Source organism: Leucopleurus acutus, assembly GCF_964270905.1.
Source record: "Leucopleurus acutus genome assembly, chromosome: 16".
Lineage (NCBI taxonomy): Eukaryota > Metazoa > Chordata > Mammalia > Artiodactyla > Delphinidae > Leucopleurus > Leucopleurus acutus.
Genome location: NC_139158.1, coordinates 41415049 through 41436313, shown reverse-complemented (window position 1 = coordinate 41436313; position 21265 = coordinate 41415049). Strand labels below are relative to the sequence as shown.

The following is a 21265-nucleotide window of genomic DNA, read 5'->3' as shown; positions in this document are numbered from 1 at the left end:
TCTTCTTTAGGAGAATCAAATCCATCATTTCTAAACCGTATATTCCATTCAAAACTTTAACATGGGTCTTGGAGCCATTTAGCTTCTACTCATTGGAAAATCTCATGATTTTACAAGTTATGGAGGACTTCGGAATGAAGTGCTTCAAAGCACATTCAGGGCCAATTAGAGGCCCCTGCACTTACACCACTGGGATCTGATCCAAAAGTCTGTGTTGGCACACCATAGTTCCAGTTGGATTGTGAACCAAATTCTATTTGCTGGGTTACTTATCAGGACTCAAGAAGACTAGTGGTGAAATTCCTAACTGCCCTACAACTTCTTTTGAATGCTTTAGGATATTTATCCCTTAAGCATCAGAATGTTCATTTACATGAAATTGCTCAGAAGTCAAGCTTAAGTGGATTCCTAATAATTGTGAGACTATCAAACGCTTAATAAAAATAACTGCTTTAAAAGGTGAGAAGTTAGCATTTAAAAAACACCACATCTTACATTTTAAAGTCCTAAATTGACCTAACGTCCTAAATGTTGACCTAACTTAATTTTTATTATTAGCAAAAAAGCAGTACTATATAAAGGAAACTTTAAATTACTTTACAACACTGACTGACAGCACACAATCCTTTCCTTAGTGAGTCCTCTCCTATCCCTGTGAGGACTTGAAAAAGGTAGGTTTCCCCCCAGAAAGGCCATTCCAATAGCTTCTAAATCTGAGAACATCTCAAATCCACCACCAATGATTAATCAAGCCCATTACAGATTATAAAGATGTGTCTAGAAGCAGCGATGCTTTACTTCATATATTATGCAAAATACAGAACAGGAACTTCAGTAATTTGTGTCTAAGTAGAGGGGCACATTACAGCACAATTTTCCACATGGGTAAATCAAAGAAATGGGACTGGGGATTACAGTGTTAATTCGCTGGCTCTGAATGCGTTGCTAGGTAAATGGCAGAAGGATAATTACATCCCCAAACTCTTCACTGGTTTAGTGTCTTAAGAACTGTGTTCTTCACCATTAATTATCAGTGCAAGTAACAACTGATGAAACAGATGTTGAGAAATAAATGCGGGGGAAACAAGAGAAATGAGGCAGCCTAAGCGGACGCATGGCCACGCCCATCTGACTCTGAAGTGTCCTTTTTTCCTGTATCCTTAAGGAGGGAGATCATCCACATAAGTACATTTTCCAGATACCTGAAGTCCTACACCTGTAAGTATCAAAAGTCTAATATGAACGCTGTGGACAGAGGGCCTCTTAAAATGTGTTACACTTCCCCTTCTGCAAGCAAAAGCATCAACTCTCATAATGTCAGTTATCTCTGTATTTCACGGCTATATACTAAAAAGTTCTCTTTTTCTAAACATCCCTTCCTCATTACAAAGTACCCTCTGTCATCTCTTTGCCACCAGCACTATGTTCCTCTCGTGAATTGCTTCTTGCAGATTTTCTGGACCAGCAGGACATTTCACCCTCAGAGGCTGAATAAGCATGACCTCAGGGAAAGGAATTGTGAGGTTTAGTTCAGGCCAGGACAGCCTGTCCACATGAAGGTTAGCACTCATAACACTCAAGTTTTCAAGGGTAGAAGGAAGAAAGGAAGGAGAGGGGGTGGGAAGGAGGGAACTGGGAGACCAGCTCATAACCACCAGTTACCACGTGCTTCCAGGAGCCAGCACTGGGCGAGGCACACTCTCCACCTGACTTCTCCAGTGCCCTACATCCTTGAAATGACAAGTGGGGATCAGTGAGTAAGTTAGCAAAGATGCCACTTACTTTTCAAAAAGTGAAAGAAATAGGTGATTTTTTCCCCTGTGACCCATTTATTTTGTAACTGGAAGTTTTTACCTCTTAATCTCCCTCACCTATTCCACTCATGCCCCTACGCCAGAAATAGGGGATTTTGAGATAGGCTGCCTCTGCATATGTCAGTTTCAGTATTAGATTTATATATAATTTTCTATTACAATCATGTCTTGCTGAATATCTATGTCGAAAGTATATAAGCTTTAAAATGCCTCAAGAAAATGACAATTCCCGTGACCCAAAGTTTGTATACTGCCTACACTTTAAGAAAATTCGGAGCTTCCAGGTTGGTGAACACGTGGAAGTTTGGGGAGAGTGGTGAGCCTGGAGGGGGCACGGAGGTTCTGAGCCCCTTCCCCACACCTTGCCCTGCGCACTTCTTCCATCTGACAGTTCCTAAGTTATATCCTTTTATAATAAACTGGTGACCTAGTAAGTGAAAAAAAAAACAAAAAAGACCTGGAAATGTGCCTACCTCAACTGTAACCATTCCCCTCTACCCTCCCCCAAAGAACTGTCTGCTTTGCATGCACATGTTTAATCATCCATCTGGATAATTTCTAAACTGGAAATTATTTTAAATGCAACTATTTTCTACACTTAAAAAGGAACCTGTAAAATCGCACTGAAACCCACAAGTATTTGGATAAATGCAAATTAAAACAACAAATTAATATTGTATTGGAGACAGTTTTTTTTGTTTGTTTTTTTGCGGTACGCGGGCCTCTCACTGTTATGGCCTCTCCCGTTGCAGAGCACAGGCTACGGATGTGCAGGCTCGGCGGCCGTGGCTCACGGGCCTAGCCGCTCTGCAGCATGTGGGATCTTTCCCGGACCAGGGCACGAACCCGGGTCCCCTGCATCCGCAGGCGGACTCTCAACCACTGCGCCACCAGGGAAGCCCTGGAGACAGTTTTAATAACTGAAACATCCAGCATAAATGAAGGTGCAAGAAAATGAGACTCTATTGGTTAGGATACAAATTGACATGATTATTTTGGTTGAATAATTTGGTAGTATCTATTTTTAAATGTTAGTGTTCAATGCAACCTTACCCAGAAATTCCACTCGTAGGTATCTATACTACAGAGAAAAATAGCATGAATGCTTAAAAATATATGTACAAGGCTGTTTACCACAGCATTTCTTGTTATAGGAAAAAAAAAGAGGACAAATTTCCATGAATAAGGAATACTTAAATGAATTATAGTAGAACCACACGATGAAATACCACACAGCCATGAGAAAGAACAAAATTGATCTGGAAGGTGGATGTGGAAAATACAATTAACAGAACATATTATCATGACTGTAGACATATATGTGCATATATATATATAGATAGATAGAGAGAGAGAGTGAATACACACATATACTTGCATTTGCGTGTATGGTTACATACTCACATAGAAGACTGAAACAATGAGTAATTTTTTCTTTAAAATGTTTTCTGATTTGAAAATATAATTCATTTTATTAAATGAGCCCATGTCTCAAATTAATTAGCAAATGGCAGGAAAAAAAATGAGAGATTTCTAAATGAAATGAAGACAAAATTATAGCAATTGTGAGACTACTTACAAGATCCTAAGAAATTAATTATCAGAAATTTCTCAAAACATAATTTAAAAAACTGCTAAGTGGCCAGAGGTAGAGCACTGGACTGAATGGCCAAGACTGGTGCAGAGGAGCCAAAGGGATGAGCCTGGGAGAAAGCTGAGGCCCAAATCCTGGAAGTGGGGGATGGGGGAGGGGTCAGGGCAGGCAGTCACCCTCCCTCTCACCCAAAGTTCACTGGACTTTTCTTTAATAGGTATAGAATTACTCAAGTTATTCTTTTTTTTAAGTAAATTTAATTAATTATTTATTTATTTATTTTTGGCTGCATTGGGTCTTCCTTGCTGCGCGCGGGCTTTCTCTAGTTGTGGCAAGCAGGGGCTTCTCTTCGTTGTGGTACGTGGGCTTCTCACTGCGGTGGCTTCTCTTGTTGCAGAGCATGGGCTCTAGGCACGCAGGACTTAGTAGTTGTGGCTCGCAGGCTCTAGAGCGCAGGCTCAGTAGTTGTGGTGCGTGGGCTTGGTTGTTCCATGGCATGTGGGATCTTCCCGGACCAGGGCTCGAACCCGTGTCCCTGCATTGGCAGGGGGATTCTTAACCACTGCACCACCAGGGAAGTCCTATTCTTATTTCTAAAATGAGTTTTGGTAGTTTGTGTTTGAACACAAATTGTTGAATTTATAGAGTTGTTGCAGTCTTCCCTTATCCTTTCAATGTCTATAGGATCTGTAATGATATCACCTCTTTCAATACTGATATCGGTGATATATTTTCTTTCTTTTTTTTCTTGGTCAGTTTAGCTAGTAGTTCATCAATTTTATTCATCTCATCTGTGTCTTTTAAATTACCAAATCCAACGGTCTCTTCTTTGTATTCAAATTATTTGATTTCCCTACGAATTATTTGATTTGCCACTTTAAGAATCTTTGACTTCTACAATACTCCTCTTCCAATTTTTCTTTACAATCATTAACGGCTCACTTTCATCTTTCAAAATTGTGCTCTAATCCTCTGCTTTCCACTTTAAAATCTCCCCCTCAACTAGACCATCTCCGTTATTCTCATGATCTCCTCATTCATGAGAAGCCCTGTATTTCCAACTGTCTCCTGTCCATCTAGTGCTATTATTTCCACTTTCAGTTAATGAATCCACCATCCCCCCTAAAGTTGAAACCCCGAGTCACCATTAACTCATTCTCATCCTTCAACTTCTCTAACCAATTGGTAGTCAAACTGCACCTTCCCTCTCAAACATTTCTTTGCATCTATGCACCCGCCTTGATCCATTCCCCAACCTGGACCTCTTTGATTCGTCACTGCCTGAATTCCAGCCGGCATCATTCTTGGCCAGACTGTTCTGTGCTCCTCCCCTGCAAGCCACTGGCCACATAAAAAGCAGTTCTTTTTAGCATACAGTCCATACCATGCCTTTCTTCAGTGCTCCCTGCTGGCTCCAAGTTAAAGCCTGCTCATCACAGTTTTTCTGCTCTTCCTCACATCTGCCCACCTGCCTGGTAGCAGACATTCCGGGTGCTTTCCTGCCTCCACGCCTTTGCCCATCTGTCCATCTGGCTGAACTCTGACTCACCCTTCCTGACCAGATTCAGAGGCTACCTTCTCTATGAAGCCTCTTTTCTTTTACATTTTTCCCACTGAGGTATAATAATATAGTGTACAGTGCACAGATATTAAGAGTGCAGCTGGATGACCTTTGACAGCCGCGTGCGCCACGTGCACCCCGATCAATGCACAGAGCACTGTCTCCCCACCGCATCCCTCCCACCATCACTCTTCCCTCCGCCAGAGGCAACCACTGATCTGACCTCTCCTGTTTTGTACATCTTACAAGTGAAATCAACAGTATATGGTCTTTGTTTCTATGTCTGCCTTCTTTCATTCAGCATAAGCTTTCTGAGACTGATCCATGCTATTGTGTGTACACGTAGTTTATTCCATTTCATTGCTGAGTAGTGTCCATTGTACAGAGGTACCACAGTTTGTGAACATTTACACGTTGATGGACATTTAGATTTTGGGGTGCCTGGGGGGTTGAAGCTGTCTTCATCCCTCTCTGCCCTTCCCTCCTTCAAGCTACACAGCATCACAGTTTATCATAGATGGGTCTCTCTTCCCCACATAACTCTAATAATATTAATAATAATATTTAATTTCCTTGGGCACCTACATGTGACTGGCAGTGTGCTAAGTACTTGATTTTTATCAGCTCATCCCATGACTACAACAGTCCCATACAGCAGACAATATGCTCACACCCACGGACAGAGAGGAAACTGAGGCCTGCGGAGGCCCAGTTCCTTCTTTAAGTTAACCCATCTGGTGAGTAGTAAAACCAAGATCAGGATCAAGATCTACCTGATGTCATTACTGCAAATTCTTAACAATTATGCCATAACACTACATGCCTGGTAAACATTAGGCTCTTGCTTTTTAAAAAATTTAGTTTCCATACTTTCTAAAGAAATGCAGCACTCATCAAATATGGCAATGGTGGGAAGTCCCTGGCAGTCCAGTGGTTACGACTCCACGCTTCCACTGCCAGGGGCACGGGTTCAATCCCTGGTCGGGGAACTAAGATCCCCGCATGCCACGTGGTGCAGCCCAAAATAAAAACAAACAAACAAAAACAAATATGGCAATGGTTACCCCCAAAAGATACAGCTTACTCTTCACTGATAAAGGAACCAACCACCCTTGTGAAATGATTTTATAGGCCCTCTTACTTCAAAACAGCTGTTCTATTTTGCTCACAGTTTTGTGCATCAGAAACCTGGGAGGACTCAGCTGGGCAGTGCGTGCTTGGGGTCTCTCGTGTGGCTGCAGTCAGATGTCAGCGGGGATGCAGACACTGGGGGTTCTCCTGGGCTGCACATCCACATGGTGAATGCTGTCAGCGGTAGCCCCTTGGGGCTGCGGGCCCAGCACTGACTTGTGGCCTCTCCGGCACGGTGGTCTCAGGGCAGTCAGACTTCTGCCCCTCGTCTCCTCCACAGCGAGCATCCCAAGAGAACAAGGCAGAAGCCTCCCAACCTCCCACGTCACAGAGCATCCCTTCCGCCATGCTGTGTGGCCACAGCAGCCATAAAACACCCAGACTCAAAAAGAGCGGACACGGAGCCCACCTCTTGATGAGAAGAGCGGCCAGGCCACATTATAGGAGAGCATGCAGGATGGAAGATGGCCTTCTTTGGAAAACAGAATCTGCCACAGCTATTGCCTTGAGATTGCTGACCTTCAAGGCATGTCATGTGGCCGTGGATGGTAAAGACTTTCAGCTTGGAAAACTCCTCTTTGGGGTCAACAGAATCCTCATTCACTGAATGCTGGAAAATAGGTGGGCTTTACTGGGGAAACTAAATAGGCAGATTCATTTCTATGTTTGTTTTATTTGAAAGTTATTTCACTCAGTGTGGAGCCAAGGATTGTGTGTCTTCAGAAACCCTTAAGTAGTAAATGCACAGCTTTGCTGACTACACGGCACCAAATGGGTCTCATCAGATATTCAGTCCTGCAAGTTATGTCATCAAGGGGAATTGTAAACATCTCCAAATGAAGTAATGCTTCCGGGTATTATAAAGCGATTTCATTCAAGCTATCATCACTTACTGTAAGAAGCGGCAGTTTTTAAACTCTTTGTAAGGTAACCGTCAGGGTAAAGCTTAGGTAGCAAAAGGCACGGCTCCACACTTACCTGGCTTTGCGGATGTGTAGCTGAGGGTAGTGGCTGTGCCTGTGACATATGTGCACGGCAAAGTCCTCATCATATGTCAGGTTTGGAATGTTCCCCACTTGGTCGAACACAGTTATGAGAGTCGAGCCTAAATCCCAGAGACAAAGAAGTGAGGCCTCAATTTACCAAGGAATAACTTTAGGACTTCAGGGCAAATGCAGTTTCCATTCTAATGTGTGTTTTAATTGTTACAGTCGAATGGGCACATTATACATTGAGGACCTGGAGACCCGTGGTTCTTATGTCCCATCCCCAAAGCCCCATTTTAAGCACAAATTTCCTACGTTAGCGACTGGGGTCAGGAGGTGGTGGAGGAGGACTTACCGAGGCTCATGTAGGACGGCACGATGAGGAATATGAAGTGCAGGTCTGGCACCGCCTTGAACACGGTCCTGGCGAGGGAATGGGAAGGGACGGAGTGTCAACAATCCTATTAGCCAGCACCTGGCGAGACGAACGCCTTCACTACAAAAATGAGGCGTTCATAGATCTACCTGGGTGCCCTGCTCCCTGCCTGCAAAGGCAAGAACACCTTCGAGGCAATTCCTTTTTCTTCTCTGCTTTTCCCTGGATTCCAAATGCCCCCTCTTCTATCTGTTCCACGGAGGCAGCGAGAACCAAGGCACCATGTCCACGCGGTGCACCAGGTTTCTGCTGAGATTAACCTTTGCCCTGGCATCTGGATGGTCTGGTGTGACACTGCAAAGTGACTTGAGAGCTGAGGCCACCACCCCCAAGTGTCTATGCAGCCTGTCAGAGACCCGTTGTGGCAGAAGCCCTGCGGGTCAGGTTTCTGCAGGCGGTCCTGTTAATAACATGTCTAAGGATGAGATTGAGGAAAACTATTTTTAGAAACATCCAAGCCTGTGACCTCTTCTCTTCCCCTCCTCCCCCCAAATCCATTTTTTTCAAATGACCGTGTGACCTGTTTGCCTCCAACAGTGGTAGTTAAAGGCGTCCATTCAAAGGAAGGATTGTATTCTTTCAGAAGCATCACCACCGTTCAGAGTAAATGCTTGACTAGAGCCAGAAAGTACAAGCAAATTGAACACCTCAAAGAATTTCCTTTAAAAATATTTTTTTGACTATCCAGATAGTTAAAGACATGATAAAGACATGAACGTGTCTCGTCTACGATGCTGCTGCCACTGCCCCGTGTCACTGTCTGCCACACCGTGGCCACTCACCGAATAATCTCTTTGCAGCAGCCGACAGAATACTCGTCCACAGCCACAAAGAGGTGCATGAACAACGTGTTCAGAGGCTGCAGAAGAAAAGAGGACACGATTAGAGGCTGAGTCAGAGCAAGGGGAGGGGTGGGAGATAGGGGGAGGGTCTGGGGGCAGCCATGGCACAGAGCTGCCTGGTGTCGATGGAAGATATTTTATGTCTAAAATAAGGAGACACCCAGGCAGGGTTCGAGCCACTTTCTGTCCTCCTAGCTTGGAATTATTCAAGGAAAGGGGGGGTCGTAAATGAGTCCAGCGTGTCGGGCCCTTCCTCCCGCCTCACTACGGCCGCGGGCAGGGGGGCGCCTGCGGGGGACTGAAGTCGATTCTGAACTCAGTGGTCTTGTCCCCAGGGCGCCTCAGCCCAAGTGAAAGACAATCCTCCTCCCCCGGGGCTCTGGAGTCAGCAGCTGCTGCTCTATTCAAGTGACACCAGGGAAAGCGCCTCTCATGAATTTGGAGGATGGAAGGCAGATGCCCCACTAGGAATCCAACGGCTTGTTTTGTTCAACATTCCCAGAGTCAGAAGCAAATACTACGCTCGGGACCCAGAAAACCTGGGAGCGGAAAACAAAGTAGTAAGATTCTAATATGGCTTTCGGGTCACGTCTTTAGGAGTTTTAAAGAATGCTGCCCCATAACTTTTTTTTTTTATTTTATCGAAGTATAGTTGATTTACGACACTATTAATTTCTTCCGTACAGCAATGTGACTCAGTTGTACTGAAGACTTTCTAAGTGGCTGGTCATGAGGAGTTGCTCTACACATCCCCACATCCCTCTGTTCAGCTCAGTACCCCTGTGTTTATGGACAGATCCTCAAATTCTAGAGACAATGCAAATGGGAGGGGGCTGAGTGGTGAGGTGAGGGCAGTGCTTGCACCTCGATCTGGACAACAGGAGCACTTCTGTGTCTCTTGTTTCCTGAGCAATTTCATAGACGGCCTTGGGTGACCACCTGCACATCCGTGTGCCTCGGTCTCCCCTCCTGTTGGGTGGCACGTGCTCTAAGAACACTCAGAAGGTGTTTATCAGACATAAAATGGCGAGAGAAGAATCATGAGTTTAGTTCATGAGCTTGAAAACTCCCCAGAGGCAAGCAACACGAACTCCAGAGTCCAGATAACAACAGCGACAGTGAGAGTTCAATGTCGCAATGTGAGCACTTCCCATACATGGACTTACCTAACCCCATGGCATCTGCTTTACATTCTGGTCAGGACTCGCCTTGCTAGCGCATGGTTTATTACTTGGCTGATTTATCCCCCAAATTCTCTCTTCCATCAAAAATATTACAGTTCAATATTTATTCCTTAGCTTTAAGATAAAAATAATTATTTAGTTGCAGATACCCCCGGGGTAGGTAAGCCATTAAGTCATAAGCCTCTATACCCATGCTGTCCAATAGGAAAATAATTCAAGCCACAAATGCTGGGAACATATGTAATTTTCAAGTTTCTAGTAGATATATTTTTAAAAAGAAGTAAACAGGTGAAATAAATGTTAATATATTTTATTTAACCTAATATATTCACATTATTATCCTTTTAAGAAGTAGTAAATATAAAAATTCTCAACAAGGTATTTTATACTCTTTTTTTTCCTACTGAGTGTTTGATGTCCAGTGCATATTTTATACTTGGAGCTCATCTCAGTTCAAACTAGCCACATTTCAAGTGCCCCAATAGCTACATATGGCTGATGTACCCTCCAGGACCGGCCCAGCTCTACATTATTGAAGGAAGTAGTTTAAAAAGAAACAATTTTAAAAGAACAAGAAAAGGAACAAAAGGGGAAAGAATTTAGGAAGAATGATGTTAATTTATAATTCTCAAAAAGATAAAATCATGACCCTAATGCAAATACAAAATGCACGTATCAGAGATTGATTCAACCCATCAATCCATGAGGTGACCAGTGAGATGATACAAAACGATTCATTGCACTTGAGACGCTGGCTTCAGGCAGTTTTAATGAGGAAATGTTAGAAGACTGCCCAGCTAGATACAAAAGAGTTCAGGTCCCACTGGGCCAGAAACTGTAACCTTTGAGGTTATCTCTTCCACCACACTGAAGTTATTTACATCTCAAATGAACAAAAATCTACCAGTTCATCACTGTTCCTGCGGAACTGTAAAATAGCTCAGTCAATAGAAAATCAATCAAAAGTACAAGCACAATGGAAAGAATCTTGTTGGTCTATTTCCAAGCTTGAGATAATTTTTCTGACAGTGGTGACTGCGAGCGCAGGGGACCAGGGGGAGGCAGCCTCTAGCTGAACAGATGCTGGGTAACTGAGTGCTGGGCTGTGCGTGTTTGCGTGTGTGCGCACGCACGAGTCCACTCGTTCACACAGTTGCCGTTCCCCAGGGCTCCGGGACGCACTCTTGAACTCCACCGACAGGGCAAGCGTGCTGCCCGCAGTTGCAGCCTCAGCTCTGGCTCTCTGCAGCAACTGGCCCGGATGCTGGCCTGGCTCTGGCAGCCGAGGGACAGCTCAGGCTACCAAAGCCCAACTCCCCGAGACCCGATGACCTGGCTTCTGTGGGTCGACAGGGTGTCCTGTGTCCGCAGCTGGGAGACATCAAATAAGCCAGAGCCCATGAGGGCACTTTGAAAATTACAGAGCATGACTTGAATCTGAGGCCCTGTTGTCATTATTTCAGGGGCAGATGTGTAAATGGCAGGTCCCTCCCAGCAGGTCAAAGACTTGGGAGCACAGCGTGGAGGCCTGGGAAGCGCAGTCCTGATGCTCCACTAATTCCTTGCCGTGCCCCACCCCCAGTCCTCCTCTGAGGCTTCCTGCTCTCAGACTCCCCTTCCCTCTCCACCAGATAAGTTCATTTCTGTCTGTCATGATGTCACACACTTTCTGTTGTGACTTTTGAACTGCTCAGTCTAAAAACTGAGAAGACCTATATGCAAACATAGGACTTCCCTTCCAAATTCAAGCTCTTCTCATAAGCAATGTGCATGGTTACTCACTGTGCATGGGATTTCACTGTCCATCTCCCGGAACACGGACACCCAGTCGTCCTGTGGGGCGACATTCCAGCTGGGATAGTCTAGGAAGGTGGCCTGGGCCATGATCTCCTCCTGGTCATTGTGGAGGGTGATGGCAAGGTTTGCCTTCTCCCTGCGGAAACGATTCCAATTGCACACATGAGGAAGGTACCAGAAGTGAGATGAAGAGGTGTCGTTCTCTCCCACCTTTGGCTACTGGATCTTGGCAACCACTGCACGAGATATGATAGCCTATGGAAGAGGTGGGAGCGATGTGGCAGCAAGTATGGAAGTGCACCTTTCAGGACATCTGGTGCTACCAACCCCATCTTTACAGAAAATTACACTTCATTAGAAAGGTGTCACGTCTATGATATAACGTGTCCAATACCCCTCCCTTGGAGACAGGCTGGGGAAACCGTTGACCGTAGTCTTCCCCATCCTCTCCATGTTGCCAGCTCCACTGTGTTGCCCTAAACACATACATTTAGGATGGCCAACTGGCCCACGTACGTGTCCCTCACACACATGCACTTCCAGTACTTAATTATTTTCTTTAAGCCAGTTCACTTTTGGCTGAAATAAGTCTATTTCAATAAAAAAATTTTACATCGCTATCATAAATGGAAAACCATTATACCTTCCTATAAACAGAAGGTAACTATAAAAATGAAGAGATGACACTTAAAACAAAAATTGCTCTGGGGCTTTCCTGGTGGCGCAGTGGTTGAGAGTCCGCCTGCCGATGCAGGGGACACAGGTTCATGCCCCGGTCCAGGAAGATCCCACATGCCGCGGAGCGGCTGGGCTCATGAGCCATGGCCACTGAGCCTGCACGTCCGGAGCCTGTGCTCCGCAACGGGAGAGGCCACAACAGTGAGAGGCCCGCGTACCACTAAAAAAAAAAAAAAAAAATTTCTTGCATGGTTTGAGTCAAATCACTTGGGTCCCACCAGAGCTGTGGGCACCTTTGGGAAACACTGTGCTTAGGACAGCAATCTCAGCACCTCCAGCCACCATCCCCTCTCACAGGAAGTCACAGTCCTCAGCCACCGGGGACTCCACCAGGGGTGCCCCTGGCCCAGGCACTGCAGCTGGCTGCCCTCTGGTACCAAGAACAGGGGATCCACACAGGGCGCTCATTAGCGGGAGGAGGAGCTCCTCCCGTCTGATTCACTGAAGCCCCTACCCCTCATTCCACTCCCGCAGGGCTCCCTCCAGCTCCTGGTCCTCTGGGGTCCCCTGCTCCGGGCTCCCAGAGCCACGACCTATGGCTTCACACTGACAGTCCTCGCTCTAACCCAGATGAGAAAAGGCCCAGGGCACGGGACCACGGAGCATCAGCAATGATAGTGATAGACGTGGTAGAGGAGGAAGTGGGCAAGAGCTGGGACCAGGCAGCTGCCATCCCCTCAGGGAAGCAAGGGAAATGTATTCCTGGAATCCCAATTTGAACTTGAAATGCATTTATCCATGGGAACCTAGGGTGGCGGTTGTGTTCTGTAGTACAATTAGCATGGTACTATATGGCACAGACATTAGAGATTAAATAGGCTTTTGTGGGCAGCCAGCCACCAATAACATTGTTTCAATGGGAAAATGCACTGCAATTTCCAGAGAGCCTGACTACAGAAAGTAACTTTGGCAGCATATCCTTTTGTATGTACAATTTCACTTCTTATTACCTCTCAGCCAGTAGGTCCTCTACAGGACAGATAAAAATCATCATGGGAGCAAAAGAGGGAGAGGAGGGAAAAAGGTAGAGGGAGAAGGTGTGTTTCTTTAAAGCTGGTTTAAAATTATTCTTTGTAATAAGCCAAATCCAAACCAAAGGAGCCCTTAAAAATATATAGACACAAGCACGAGCACAGGTATGTATTTCACAGAAAATATATTAAAGCTCGAAGATATTATCCAGCAATAGAAATTAGAGTTCTTTTCATTAGAGCAGTGCTTCATTTATTCAATTGGTTTAAGGAGTTTTCCAAGTTCAGCCAACACTCGTTTTACTTAACCGTACTTGGTGGAAATCTTGGTGAAACAGTGTCTCCATTTTCTGCCTCATTAAGCAGCGTGAGTGAAACAGGGCTCAGAGTCCCTTTACGTGCCCCTCCTCATGCTCTGAACCGTGGAGCTTCCGCCCCCCCTGACTGCACTGTGCCATCTGCACACCAAGTGGCCACTCTTGTGGCCCTTTCCCCACTCACCCGCTCTGCCCAATCCGCTCATGTCCTCCCCTAAAACTGAGCAGGGTTTTTAGGTGAGACCACTGTTACTCTTTCCTGTATCTCAGTGACTGAGCCAGCAGTCAATAAAAGGAAACTGAATAAACGAGAAAAGAAACCGCCAGTTTTAGAAATGCCCGTAAGATGGGTCTGGAAGCTTGAGGCTGGCCGGCGAGGGGATGGGAGTTAGTTACCTAATGTGAAAACGAAAGGCTACAAGGGCTGGGTAGCAAGGGAGCTGTCTGGGGAGCTCCAGGACACTAATGAAAATGTAAATTTACTTTTACTTCTGAAAATAGGCTGGCTTCTAAGGCAGGTCTCAACGTTATAAGGGCCCCATTTTCACATTAAAAAAACTTTCACTACTCCCCTCCCACATGATGTAAGTTACGCTTTTTGTACCTGCCAATTCAGAAAATACATAAACACATCAGACACATGGATTCCAGGAACCTTACAGCCACTCCAAGGCCCAGCAGGGGTAGGGTGCTCAGGGACCAGGGACCAGGGACCGGCACAGCACATGTCCAACACATTCTATTGGATGAGTCACAGCTCCAGGCTGATTTCAGAGGCAGAGACTACAGTGCAGGGAGGAACACAGAGGCCCAGAGAATAGGGGAGGCATGGGAGCCTCCAATGTCATCAACGCCCACACCTGCTTTAGCTGCAACACCAGAGTTAACTTGATTTCACGTATTGTATGTATTTACATTTACATACGTATAATTATATATCTAACATATATTTTTATTTTCATTCAACTCATGTATTCTAATTTTTCTTTTTTGACCCATGATTATTTATTATTGCATTTAAAATTTTTCAAATATATGGGCGTTCCTTAATTATCTTTTTGTTATTGATCTCTAACTCCATTGCATTGTTGTCAAAGAACGCTCTTTGTGGCACTAACCACTGCTGGGGTTGCTTCATGGCCTAAGAGGAAGTTAGTTTTTATACATGTTTCCATGTCTACTTGACAAGATTATGTATGTTCTAACACTGGCTACAGTGTTCTACATATATCCGTTAGATCAAGTTCTTTAATTGGGTTCTTGTTGAAATCTTTCCTGTTGTAACTGATTTTCAGTTTGCTTGACCTTTCATTTATTTTATATTTATTTATTTATTTATTTTGCGGTACGTGGGCCTCTCACTGTTGTGGCCTCTCCCGTTGTGGAGCGCAGGCTCTGGACGCGCAGGCTCAGCGGCCGTGGCTCGCAGGCCCAGCCGCTCTGCGGCATGTGGGATCCTCCCGGACCGGGGCACGAACCCGTGTCCCCTGCATCGGCATGCGGACTCTCAACCACTGCGCCACCAGGGAAGCCCGACCTTTCAATTATTAACAGAGGTATATTAAACCTCCCATTATGATGGTGGGTATGTCTATTTCATCCTTTGGTTCTATTGATTTTTTGCTTTATATATTTTATGACTGTCACTAGGAGCATGCAAGTTTAAATTGTCACACCTCCCTCAAGCACAAAATCTTTTATCATTATATTGCTATAATGACTCTCTTTATCTGCAATGATCCTTTCTGCCAAAAGTATATTTTGTCTGCTATTTATACAGCAACAGTAGCCTTTTTTTGGATGAGATTTTGGCTGGCATCTTTTTTTTCCCAAATACTTTGACTTTAAATCCTTCTGTGACTTTATATATTAGGTGTGTCTCTTATATGTAAAATATGACTGCTGTTTGTTTTGTTCTGTTTTTAGCCAATCCGCCCATCTTTCTCTTTAAACTGAAAAATTTTGTTCAAATACATTTATTTTGATTACTGATATAACTGAACTGTTTTCTATCTTCCTATTACATGATTTTAATATGTTCTATGTTTTGTTTCTTTTTTCTTCCTTTCTTGCCTTCTTTGAGATTCAGTTTGTTATAAATTTCTTGTTCCATTTTCCCTCTATAGATCAGAAGCTATAATCTCTACACCTATCTTTAAATGATTATTCTAGCCACGTTAACATATATTTCTAACAAGGTCTTTACCCTCTGCTCCAGTTATCAACTGACATGTACCAAACCACCCCTAAGCTTAGTGGCTTAAAACAATTCATTATTATCCCTCATGGTTCTGTGGGCTGGCTGGGCTTGACTGAGAAGTTTTTGGTTGGGATCTCTCAGGTGATGGCAGTCAAGTGGTGCTGGTGGCTGGAGTCACCTGACTATCCAATGTCTAGAACAGCTCCACTCATACTGTTAGCAGTTGATGCTGGTTGTTGGCTGGGAGCTCGGCTGAGGATGCCAAGTGAAGCACCTGCGTGTGGCCACATGACTTGAGCATTTAACAGTATGGCATCTGGGTTCCAAGAGGGAGCATTCCAGAGCCCAGTGGAAGCTGCAGACTTCTTATGATCTAGACTTGAAGTCATAAAACATCACTTTTACTGACTTCTATTGGTTACACAGGGCCAACCCTGATTCAGGACAAGAAGGGACTACAAAAGGACTGAATGCAGGACATGTGGCTCATGGGAGGGAGGGGGAGCACCTCTGAATACTAGCTACCAACCCTCCCCCTGAACAATACCTTAAGAGTACTTTCAATCTAATCACATGACTCCCAATTTATCTGCTATTTTTGTCCTGTATTTTAGCTAACTTATTATTCATATCTTATAACTTACCATTTACATTTAATACCTATATTAAATTAGTCATTATTAATGTTATTATTTCATACAAGCTAGATTTTTCTCATATTTGTACATATTTTTGTTTACATTCCTTCTTTTATCTTGGGTTTTCCAGCTGGGATATTCTTCCGTCTGCCTAGAGTATATTCTGAGGAATTTCCTTAATTCAGAGTCACTGGTAAACTAGCTTTTGTTTGTCTAAAAAATGCATTCATTTTCCCCTAGGTATTGAAAAATTGTTTCTCTAGGTATACAATTCTAGTTTGATGTTATTTTCTCTCCAATATTAAAGACATTCCACTATCTTCTGGGTACCATTGTTGCTAGTGAGAAATCATCATTAGTCTAATTTTTAGTTGTTTGCAGGTAATTTGTCTTTTCTTTATAGTTATTTTTCAGATCTTCTCTTTAGCTTTGGTGTTTTGCTGTTTCATTATGATGTGGTTAGTTGTAGAATTCTCTGTGTATTTTTCCTATTTGGGATCCACTGAGTTTTCTAGAAGAATTGGTGCTTCTCAACAATTCTGGGCCATTATCTCTTCAAATATTGACTCTTGCACTTCCTATCAACTCCCTTTAGAAGTCTGATTAGACCTATTTGTTAAATATTCCATTCTTATTTTTTGTCTCTGTCTCTTTGTGCTGAATTCTAGGTGATTTATTGGTATTGATACCCCAGTTCACTACTTCTGTCTTTAGCTGTGTCTATTACAATGTCTAATTCATCCACAGAGCTTTTAATATTAACTCTATTTTTTTCTAGATGGTCTATTAGACTTTTTTTAATTCTCATTTTTCATTTTTATGGTCTTTTAAAACATATCTTCTCACTTTAGACAAAGTAAGCATAGTTATTTTATATTCTTTGACTTAATATCTGAAGTCTTTGAGAGTCTGATTCTGCTGTATAGTTTTTTGTTGTTGGTTCTCACTAATGGTGAATGTCTCCTTGTATATTTTTGATTTTTGACTGTGAGCTCATGTTCCTTTGAATTTTATCTGTGAGTATTATTTGAAGTCTGAGCTGAAGCTCCACCCCTTCAGACCTGAGCTGTACTTATTTCAGTGGGTCTCCTGGACACACTACTAACGTGCAACCACTTTTAATCAAATTCTCCACTTCCTCTACTTTATTCAGTCTATGGGTAAACTAGTTTAGGTGGTCTAAAAATGCATTCATTACTTGGGAAGTTTTGAAGCTTTTGGGGACCATGCAGATAATTAACACAGACTTTGAATCAACACGTGCTTATGAATTCTTGGGGAAGGATTTATCCCCCTTCATTCATGCTGAGGTTGAAACAGGCTAGTTTCCTTACTTTTATGCAGTGTGTTTGTCTCCTTCATCCTTACAAAGAACTGCACAGTTTTATACAAAGAAATCTAATACTTCCCTCCTTAAGTGGATGGAGTATTTATCTTCTGTTCTTTGTGAACCTGTCAAAACAAAACTGTGAGGTTTCTAGAATGCAGCAAAAATCCTCAAGGAGAAAGTGGTGTGGGTTCCTGCTATTGTCCTGAAGTTTCTGATTTCATTTTGACAATGTTCTCTGCACAGTCCGTACGTGTGTGTGTGTGTGTGTGTGTGTGTGTGTATGTATCAACATGTTTCCATCCAGAGGACATCATTAAGGTGTTTAATTCACCATAATGTCAAAAAAAAATGAAATCATTTCATTGTTATACATAGTTTTAAAGCATTTTTATACACATATTGTTCTCCAACAAAACTGTGCCAAATTTACGTTACATTCATCAGTGTGGTGATCAGAAATTGCAAATTTTAATGTCTTAGGCTGGCCTAGTTTAAACATTTCAATTGTATTTAACCTGAAGCTTTATGAAATCCAGAACACCGTGCTCTCTCTTATCATTTTCAATAAAAATAATGAGGAACAGCATATAGGATATTCATATTCTGGTGTCCAAAAAAAACAAAACAAAATAGGGAGAAAAAAGATTTTAAAAAAAACCTAGGCATATTTTGAAGATCAGAAGAACATTTCAACAGGAGTGGCTAAGAGCACATCCAGGCTTTGTCACTTACTAACTGCTGGACCTTGGGCGAGCCTCCACTCTCTCATCTGTAAAATGGGCATGACAGTGGCTACCTCAGAGTTAAACAAGATGATGTTGGCAAAGCACAGAGTCAGAAAGAAAATAAATTCTCAAAATGGGTAGCTAAGTGACTCTACTAGTGGGTGGGGCAGTTGAGATTTGAACCCTAGTTTGCCTGAATCCAGAAGTCATGAGAAGTCTTTTCAATTTACATGTTGTTACAGGACTTAGCGATGGTTGTTCCCAGAGATCTCCCGCTCAATAGGGCAGATTTTCCTGCTGCCCTTTCCTCACCAAGCCCCACAAGGACAAAGGAGTGGAGCCCCTTTGCTATGTACTTACAGAAGAGAGATGATATTAAGACTCCCAAACAGCTTCTGGGTAAATTTTCTAATGAGGTTTTTGATGCAATAAATATCCTGTGACTCTGTTCTTCGGCAGTGAACCACCTCCACCTTTCCTCTTGGAGAAGTGAGTACTGACATTTTTGATCCTGTCCCCGAAAGAGAGCAAAACAGCCCACAGTTAGCCTGAGATGACAAGCCAGTCTGGCTTCAGTACTTACGAAACAGGACATTCCTCCAATTTCCGTGTGGTCAGAGTGAGCGTGGCTGGTGGGACGCATCTCCCCTGGGGGTAGGCTGTGACGACTGTCCCCAAAAACCAGTTGACACGTGTCTCTCCAGGAGAATGATGTTTCTGAGGACTGGCCTGTCTAGAAATGTCTGCAACTGTATTCTTTGTTTCCCACAAAGCTGCTTTAAAATATTCAAACAATAGGACTGAAGAACATTGAAAGGAATTATTTACTGATTCAGGGTCTTCATATTTAATCAGCTGCCATGGCACGTGGTCAGGAGTTACAGGGGAAAAACAGTTGCCGCCCATGGTCCATACAGAGCTCCCCAAACTGGAGCCCTGAGGGGCAGCAGTCCTGAGAGGTATTTTGAAGGGAAAAGAGTCCTGTGGTCAAATAAGTGTAAGAGGCACTGCTTGCAAAGGCCTTCTGCAGGGGCCGCTATGCCCATGAAAGTCTCTGGGAAGCTCCAGGATACAGTACCTGCTTTCTTTGTAGAACTCAGCCTTTCCCACAGCCAATCTGAGGAGAATCTCTAATGACAGCAATGGTGGAGAGTCTCATGTTCAGAGAGACACGGTGGGGATGCTGCTGACAGAACAGCAGGCAGCAAATGAGCTCAATCTCTCTCTCTCGATGTCTCGAGGCCTCAATGTGTGTGTCTCTCCCTCCCTCTCTGTTTCCTTTCCTCCCTTCCTACCTCCATCTCTCCCTCCCTTCCTTTCTGTTTCCTCTCTTCTTTTTGCCTAAGGAAAAACATCTTATTTTCTTAGCCATTGGGAAGTTCACTTCCGCCATTGCACTGACTCTAAGAGCAGTGTGGGGACTTCCCTGGTGGCACACTGGTTAAGAATCCACCTGCCAATGCAGGGGACACAGTTTCGAGCCCTGGTCCGGGAAGAACCCACATTCCGTGGAGCAACTAAGCCAGTGCGCCACAACTACTGAGCCTGCGCTCTAGAGCCCGCGAGTCAAAACTACTGAGCCCGTGTGCCACAACTACTGAGCCCACGTGCCTGGAGCCCGTGCTCTGCAACAAGAGAAGCCACTGCAATAAGAAGCCCACACACTGCAACAAAGAGTAGCCCCCGCTCACCGCAACTAGAGAAAGCCCGCGCGCAGCAACGACGACCCAACACAGTCAAAAATAAATAAATAAATAAATAAATATTAAAAAAATAAAAAGAGCAGCGTGGAGCGTTCCCAGTGCCCTGGAAGGCTGCCCCATCCCAAGGTAAGCACCATTCTGACTTCTATCACACAGATGCCCTTGGCCACTTTTTGAACACCCTATAAATGGAATTATACAGTGTATATGGTTTTCTTTCAGAACACAGTATTATATCATTTGGCCTTTTGATGTTGTTTAGATATATTCTTGCACAAATTTCATGATGACTGTATTCCAATAAAATTTTACTTTATGGACACTGAAATTTGACTTTTATAATAGTGAGTGTATCCTGAAATATTCTTTTGGGTTTTTTTCAATTGTTTAAAAATGTTTTAAAAAAATTCTTAGCTCATGGGCCACACAAAAAATAGATAATGTGCTGAATTTGGTCTATGGGCTATCATTTCCCGACCACCAGAACAGTATTTTAAAAATAGAGGTAAAAATAATCATTAACCTAGAATTCTATACCTACCTGAATGATCATTTAAAAATGAAAGTGAAATAAGACAATTACTACAAAGACTGAGAGAAATTACCATTCAAAGAACCCAGTTGAAAGGACTAGTAAAAGATGTATTTCAGGAAGAAGAAAATTAAACTCAGAAAGGAGCGGAATACAGATGAAACGCTGGGGAGAGACTAGTAAACATGCATGTGTATCTAAATAAGCACTGATGGCCAGAAAAAAAAAAAAGTAATAATGATGATAAATTTTGCTTTAAAAACAATAGCTGAATTGAATTACCAGACAATTAAAAATTTGTGAGATGGAAGGAAGGCAATCAGAAATAAAACATTCTAAGGTGTTTGAATCTTTTAGAGGCAGCTACAGATGATTAAACTTTGTCAAATCAATTGTGTTGAGTTACAAATTTAAGGGAACTCAAGGGAAATACCTTTTTATTTTAATAGCTATTTATTTATTTACTTCTCTTTATCGCAGTTATATAAAATCTCATTCAATTTATCCAAGATTTGAAAAATGAGATAACTTTAAAATGTTTAAATGATAATACGGTGGTACAGAACTATGGCAAATGTTTTTATATCAGTTACGAATGACTTCCATTTGAGAAATCAGCATAAAAATTTTTTTGAAAGCACTATTATTTTGAAAGCAGAGGTAGATGTGATAGTTCTATGTACATAAATATATAAATAAGTGACTTGTAACAGTCAAAAATTACCAATGAGCCATCAAGCCATGAAAAGACATGGAGGAATCTTAA

General features: G+C 43.1%; 1 protein-coding gene across 1 annotated transcript in view; it reads right to left on the bottom strand.

The window, feature by feature from the left end:
• CFAP61 (cilia and flagella associated protein 61) overlaps nucleotides 1-18767 on the bottom strand; it is a gene marked incomplete at both ends in the record, with an annotated part of 251678 nt that extends 232911 nt beyond the window's left edge. Inside the window, 5 exons of the mRNA XM_082857551.1 lie at nucleotides 7079-7205; nucleotides 7442-7509; nucleotides 8305-8381; nucleotides 11331-11481; nucleotides 18625-18767. Coding sequence (XP_082713677.1) covers nucleotides 7079-7205; nucleotides 7442-7509; nucleotides 8305-8381; nucleotides 11331-11481; nucleotides 18625-18767 — 566 coding nt within the window. The remainder of the gene's footprint in view (nucleotides 1-7078; nucleotides 7206-7441; nucleotides 7510-8304; nucleotides 8382-11330; nucleotides 11482-18624) is intronic.
• Between the last annotated feature and the right edge of the window lie 2498 nt (nucleotides 18768-21265).